This window comes from Porcisia hertigi, chromosome 12 (assembly GCF_017918235.1).
Source record: "Porcisia hertigi strain C119 chromosome 12, whole genome shotgun sequence".
NCBI lineage: Eukaryota > Euglenozoa > Kinetoplastea > Trypanosomatida > Trypanosomatidae > Porcisia > Porcisia hertigi.
In genome coordinates this window covers 331,750-339,065 of record NC_090571.1, presented here as the reverse complement: position 1 = coordinate 339,065, position 7,316 = coordinate 331,750, and the positions used below count along the sequence as shown (strand labels likewise).

General features: G+C 55.6%; 2 protein-coding genes across 2 annotated transcripts; both read right to left on the bottom strand.

Moving 5' to 3' along the window:
• JKF63_07511 (uncharacterized protein) lies at positions 1–2,226 on the bottom strand (the record flags this gene model as incomplete). Its single annotated transcript, XM_067903448.1, has 1 exon — positions 1–2,226. One exon carries the CDS (start codon positions 2,224–2,226, stop codon positions 1–3), a length of 2,226 nt encoding a protein of 741 aa, XP_067758873.1.
• Positions 2,227–4,516: 2,290 nt separating this feature from the next.
• Positions 4,517–6,001, bottom strand: JKF63_07510 (uncharacterized protein; the record flags this gene model as incomplete). Its single annotated transcript, XM_067903447.1, has 1 exon — positions 4,517–6,001. One exon carries the CDS (start codon positions 5,999–6,001, stop codon positions 4,517–4,519), a length of 1,485 nt encoding a protein of 494 aa, XP_067758872.1.
• Between the last annotated feature and the right edge of the window lie 1,315 nt (positions 6,002–7,316).

The window sequence follows — 7,316 nt, the reverse complement described above, 5'->3', positions numbered from 1 at the left end:
TCACACCTGGCGCCACACAGTCGTGTTCAGATAGTTGTAACCGCGGCGCCAGTTCAAAGCGTCGGGGTTGCGCTCGAACTGCACCCATTTTTTGCGGCACACCTCCCGTGAATACTTCAACGGCGACTTCAGTGAGAAGAGCACCCACTCCTCGAAGACGTGATCTTCGTTGCTAAAGTTGTGCAGTGCGAGGCCGACGCGCACCCACACGTCGTAGCTCTCCGCTGCGCGTGGTGGCAGGGTGCGCAGCTTCGCTGTGACAGCTTTGAAGCGGCGCCACTTTGCCGCCTCTGTGAGGAATGGGGAGACAGCGTTGCCGTAGGAGTCGTACTCAACAGCCTGAGACGCATTCGAGCCCATGATTTGACGTGCGCGAATGAGTCTGAAGCGATGTTTTGTCGTCGCGTGCAGTGCGGCGGCGCCGCTGTCGAGCGCCGAAAGATCTACAGCGTGCTGGTGAGCTGCTTTGATTACTCTGGGCTCCACGTCCAGGTGCCGAGTGCCAAAGGTGAGCTCTAGGATTTCGGGATCGGTCATGGTGCGGAGCACCGCCTCTGTATTCGACAAGCGCTGCTGCAATGCCGGGTCAGACGCTGTCACGAGTGGAACAAGACGCTTGCGTGCCGCCTCCGCGCTGCTCTCAGCCTGCAAACGGTAGTTGTGGTCCTGAACAGAAGGAATCTTGGCGCTGAAGGCGCAGCGCAGCATGCCGTTTGGCCTGTAGCAATTGTGGTCAATGACGTCTCGGCCGAGTGTTTGATTCACCTCGTCAGCGATGAGTTTAACGGTGCGATAATCCTGGAACGCCACCACCACTTTGGTGGAGGTCGATTGGCTGCCACGCGAAGAGGCCGATGATCCCTTGCCGTTTCCATCCACAACGTTGACCAAGTCACTCAAATCGTCGTAAGGGTCGTTGTCGTTCCCCTCGTCCATGTCCTCCATAGCGAACTCGCGGTCGGCTGCCTGACCCTTCTTCTTGGCGCTCGCCTTCTTCTTGACGCTACGCTTCGGCTTCGCTTTGCCCTTCCCCCTCTCCGCTGCGAGGGCGCTGGGGGTTTCGTTTTTCAAGTGCGTGAAGCTCCGAGCGTGAATGTGGTACGAGACCTTATCCTTGCTCGGCACAGCGTTCGTCAAGACGAGAAAGAAGGGGTCAGTGAAGCCCACGCCGGGCAGTCGCACTTCTAGATAATTGAGGACCTCCAGCAGCGTCTTCTCCGCCCCGGCGGCAGACTCACCGGGAAGGTCGAGGTCGGCGTAGAAGTCGCAGGGGACATTCTCACGTCCGCAGATGGTATGGAAGTGCCTCAAGTGGTCTGGGAACAGCAGCAGCCGCTGTGCCACGATCAGTGGATAGCGGCACTGAACAAGAGGGCTGTGCAGACCGAGATCGTTATTGAAAAGTGTCAGCCCAGGGATTGGCGTGCCATGCGCGTACGGCGTAGAGTCGCGCTTCGACAACGCCCCTTGGGCCTTCTGGACGGACGCATCGAGTTGCGCCTGCATATCGGACACACTCGCCCAGTGTCCTTGATAGAAACGCTCACCGGCCCGGAAGTGCAGGAAGGAGAAGGCGGTGGACTTCTTCTCTTGCCGGCCGAAGATCAAGTCAGTCGGTTTCGCATCCTCCATGAGCTGGTCGACACGATAACTGCGCGACACGTCGGAGTGCAGACCGCGGAAAGGATTCGTCAAGAGCTGCTGCTGGTGCTTCCCACTCGGCGTCGCCCAAGAAGAGAGAGACCGCTCGTCAGGATCGTCGTCGCCGCCGCCTCCACCACCACCAGACGTCAGCTCCTCTGTGTGTGTCGGGGGCACCACAAGCCCGTTCTTCACTCTCGTGCGAGCTTTGCTGGAAACTGGGATAGCGTCCGCGGCGCCGCCGTGGGCACTCACCTCATGCTTCTTCAAAAGTCGCGCTACACGGTTCACGGAATCGCTCACAGCACCCTCAGATTCACCGCCCCAGAGTTTGGCTAGTGGCTGCGCTGGTGTGCGGCGCTGGTGTCGGTGACCCCCCGCCGCGCCGCCGTACCCGTGCCCCTTTGTCAGCAGCGGCTCGTCGTCAACCCCGGCGGGATCTGGTGCTTCCACAGAAGCCGTAGCGCGGTTACCAGCACCAACCCTTCGATTCGACCTGGAAGAAGCAGCAGCAAGAAGAAGAGGTGAGTTGTGCAGCACACCACGTAGGTGCGGCTGCAGAAGACGGCTTCCACAAGACCGCATCCTCTTGACAACACTGTGCGTGCGTGCGAGTCCACCTCTGGTGCTCTCTCTCTCTATATATATGTGTGTGTGTATATAAAGGACTACAGGCCTTTGAATTCAAAATGACGCTTGAACGATTGGCACACAGGCACACGCCGCTCCCATCAAAGCGGGTTCAGGCTAGGTGAAGCTGGAGGGGAGAGAGCGCTGCTCCTCCTCTTTCTCTTCTCACGCTCGCTCGCTCGCGGATCCTCTTCGAATATGCTTGCCGGTATGCCTGGGCAGCGTCAGCAGGCAGGGGTATCACCGTATGTAGGGAGGAGAGAAACACGATCAACAACGCCCCCCTGCAGGTGTTGAGGAACGACGTGAGATGCAGAACGAGGGCGGGGCAGCGATTAGCGGCAGAATGACTCTTTCGTGTGTACGCGGGCGTGAAGAGACACAACCAAAAGACAAATGTCTCTCTCTTTCGATGGTATGCAGAGCCACACACACACGGAGAGACAGACAGGCAGAGAGAGAGGGAGGGAGAAGAGGAATACAACAATACGGAGGGCCGAAAAACCAACAAAAAAAGCGTACAACCAAGAAGATAATGTCTATGGGCCACAGCAAACGTAAGACGCAAAGCTGGAACACATGAAAAAAAAAGGAGGTGGGGCTGATGAGAAGGTGAAGGCGACGACGGCACGCGACGGGAGGGAGAAGAAAAAAAAGAGCAAAAAAAAAATCAGCCTGGGCAGCGGCGAAAAAAAATTTCCGGTGGGGATGACTGCGGGGATACGCAAAGGCACGGTGTCTATAAGTGTGTGTGTGCGTGTGGAGGAGGGAGAAAAGGGAGGTCAGCGCTAGTGTACGCCTCCTGATCTATGCGTGTGTAAGTATATGAAAATATATATATATGTATATTTATGCAAGCGCCCGACTGGGAGCGTGGGTAGGCGTGCGTGTCGAAGAGCTTCCGGAGAAGGTGGCAGCCACAGCAGCAGCACAAACGAGGATGAACGAGGAGGAAGAAGACGTGGTGGTCAGGGGAGAGATTCAAGAGAGAGAGGCGTTGTGTCAACAGCGGTACGAAAAGGGGGGAAGAAGAGGGAGAGGGGGAACCGTCTGGATCGCCCCATCTTCACTCTCCTCCGTGGGGATTCCTGTGGATCTACGTGCTCGCAGGCAGAGGTTTAACAATCTGCTGAGCATCCGTGGTGTTGGATCAATTCGGTATCGTCGGGGGAAAAACAAAAGAAGAAGGGCAGAAAGAAAGACAAAAGTGTGTGTGTGTATGTGTGTGTGTACACCGTCAAGGTTTCACACACACACACACACACAGAGACACAGACACAGAGAGAGAGAGAGAGACAGACACACAGACATGCACACCCGAGCCCCCTTTTTATATATATAACAGCCATTTTCTTGAAATAAAATCAATCCGATACTCAGTCTGCGAATGAAGCCCTCTTCCCAACACCAGCTTCCGCTCCTCCTCCCTCCCGAAAACATTTATATATATATATATGCATATAAATACAACCGGGCGTGACCGAGAAGAAAAAAAAAAAGAAAGCGTCGATAATACCTCCCCCCGTAAAGTCCCGCAGAGCCGTCAGTCACTAGAGTCCGGCATCGTAAAGTGGGCAGGGAGAGACGAAAAAAAAAAAGGGGGGGAGTGGAGGAAGGAGAAGGAGAGCAGGGAGGGGCTACAGGATTAAAAAAAAAAAAACACACAAAGCTAGTATTTCGTATACTGTGAAAACTTAGCGAATCATGGTGCAAGACACCCACGCAGGATGCTGCGCATCCGAGACTACAGGATGAGTCATCACACATGTGCACACGTCAGCGCCTGAGGTTCCGAGTTCCACAAAAAAGCATCACCCCTCATCTGCAGAAAAAAAAAGCCCCTCGAACCTATTTTTCTTTTTATTCGCTTCACCCTCGCCTTTTTTCGATAATGGATCCTCACCAGTGTTCAAAATCACTGGACATCACGACGTTCCGGACTAACAGTGCACCGAAAACCAGACCGAGACGATGAACTCGCAATTCTCATGAAGACGAACGTCCTCCCCTCCCCTCCCCCGCCCCACACACACACACAGAGAGAGAAAGAGAGAGAGAGTCCCGTGTACGGAACCCCAAAACCCCCATGCGAAGCGCGAAGCCAAGGGAGCAGAAAGCAACGGACAGGCACAAGGATGAATAAAGAGGGGGTGCGGCAGGTGACAATGGAGACTTCAGGCGGGGGCTGAGGTGAGGATGGGGGCAACACAAGAGGCGAAGTCCCACGGACACACACACGCACACACTACTCATCTCCTGAGGCGTAACGCTTGTAGATCCGCTCCTGAAACTCACGAATCGCGCGCACCACGCGCTCCATCTGCTCATGCGGCGGCAGGATCGTTGTGCGGAAGTGCAGGGTTCCCGGCTCCTGCCCAAACCCGGACCCCGGCACAACAACGACACCGCTCGACTCCAGCAGCTCCAGCGCCCACCGCGCGTCCAGTGCAAGACGCCGCCCCTCCTTCGCGTTCAGTTCCTCGTTCCGCTCGCTGTACCCCGCAGGCAGCTCAATCTTCGGGAACGCGTACATCGCGCCCTCCACCGGCTGGCACGACAACCCACGTACAGCACCCAGCTCGCGCGCAAGCAGCGCAGCGCGCTCCTTCAGACCATTGAAGATCGCGTCGTACTCGCGCCGGTACAGCGCGTAGCTCGCATCGCCCTCACGCGGCGGCGAGCACATCAACGCAGTCATCACCTGCCCGTTCACGTTCGCACAGATATTGATCGAGCAGAGCTTCACAACCTGTTCGCGCAGCGCGCCCGGCAGATTTGTCATGCAGAAATATCCCCCGCGTCGCCCGCACTCCCCAATCACGCCCTTTGACGTCGAGTGCAGCGACACCAGCATCGTCTCCGCGCAGTACGGTGCAGGCATCCCCAGCAAAACCTCGCGGAAGCTCACAAACTTGCGCCCCGCCTCGTACACGTTCTCCTGGTACACCTCGTCCGCGAGCAGCAGCATCCCGTGCTCGTGGCAGAAGCGTAAAACGTCCTCCATCACGCAGCGCTCCAGCACGCTCCCCGTCGGGTTCCCGGGGTTGATGCACACAAGCATGCGCGGAGTCGCCCCGCTCTCCGCCACGCACCGCTCATATGAAGCAACCAGGTCCGACGCCTTCATACCCCACCTCTCCGCTTCGCGCATGTAGTACGGCGCCTTCACCCCACCAAGCAGCGCGATCTGCGCAGAATACAGTGGATACTGCGGGATCGGTATCATCACAGCGTCACTTGCGCCGCTCACAAGCAGCTGCAGGAAAATCTTCGCGCCGCCGCTCGCGCCGTCCGTCAGACAAATATCACCCACAGTCGCGGCGGGGCCCACGCCGTGGTCGCGCTCGTTGATGTGCGCCGCAACAGCAGCGCGAGCGAACTGGTACCCGAACGAATCCGAGTACGCGCCGGTGCCCGTGCCGATTTGCGCAAGGTACTCGCGCGCGCGCGAAACAGCGTCCGCCGGCAGCCGTGCGACGATCTCTGCGTCCTCCTGCAGGAACGGCGCGTCTACCAACGCCATCACCTGTCGAAAGAACGTCAGCGGCATCTGACCCAGCGACTGGGGGTTGCCGATGTTGCAGTACACAAGGCTCTCGAAGGGGTAGGAACCGCGGCCACCGGCCAGGTCCGCCTTGATCTCATCCGCGCGGGACGGGATCAGCCCCCGCACCGCGTACTCCGCATCAATCACGCGAGGGTTGATGTAAAGTGGCTTGTCAGACCGCATCGTTTTGAGGATTTCGGGAATCAGTGGAAAAGATTTATAAAGCAGCAGTAAACAAGCGGACGACGCACATACATAACGAGAGAGGAAAGAAGAGGGGAGGGGAAAAAAAAAAGAGTGTGTGAGAAAAAAAAAATCACTTGAGTTTTTTTTTGTGTGGATCTTTTTCTTCGGGGTGAGGGGAGGGAGGGGGGAGGGGGGGGAGAAAGCTGTAGTACGTTGGCAGAGAAACCGGCAGCGGAGAGACGTTGTTTCATAATCGAGTGGTGTGTGTGTGTGTGTGTGTGTGTGTCACGCCCATCGAGATACAAGCCACCTCTTCTACAGTAAAAGCTCTAAAGGCAGTTGGAGACACATCATGAGCCCGTTCTGTCAGACACTGCTGGCACGCACGCCTTGAATGTCTCGTGAAAACATATACGAAACCCCTCTCTCCCCCCCCCCGCGCAAAGCTGCGAGTGAGGAGAGAGAACATCTGCCCATCCCTAGCAGAACATATACCGTGCACAGCACAAAAAAAAAAGGCGGGAGCACAGTGAACTATGTCTCTTCCTCTTGAGTCTTCAGGCATATAGCGCGCGCGCACACGCAGACAGGGAGTGTGTCACAAACCCAACTCTCACAGTTGCTAAAAAAAAAAAAACTACTCGGTGTGTCGAACTTGAGTGCTCCATCTACACTTCAAATTTCTTACAAAGTGTGATCAGAGGCATTGGTGGTGGTGGTGGGGGGGGGGGATGAGGATGAGGATGCCCTGCACCTTCCCCTCCCCTCAATAAAACTAAAAGACGACCACATCAAGCGCCAAGCGAGATAACCACGAACAAAAAAGAAAATTTTGCAGGACGTTTTTTTTTTTCCTCTAGTGTACACACATATAAGGGCATAAAAACAAAAAAGAAAACATTTACATGTATATATGCCAACATATAAATACACGTCGTATGTATATATGTATATATATAAGTGTACACACACACACACACACACACACACGACGTGTCGTGTCAATCTCTTGGTCTACCCATTTACTTGAATATTTGTGTGTGTGTGTGTGTGTGTGTACTTGACGAGCTACCGAGTACGTTGGGGGTTCCCAAAGCCCCTGATTGCCATGCGACTCAAAGAATATATAAAGACCATGAGAAAACACGCGCAGTAGAGACATGGGTCGCGCCAGAGTTCATGCGATGCCTCGCACACGGATCAGACACTACGGGAGAACCAGAAGACGCCAAGTGAAATCGTAATCTCTGCGCACCGACATCATTGTACAATCACAGCAGCACGAGTGCTCCTATTCAATCTTTATGGTCGA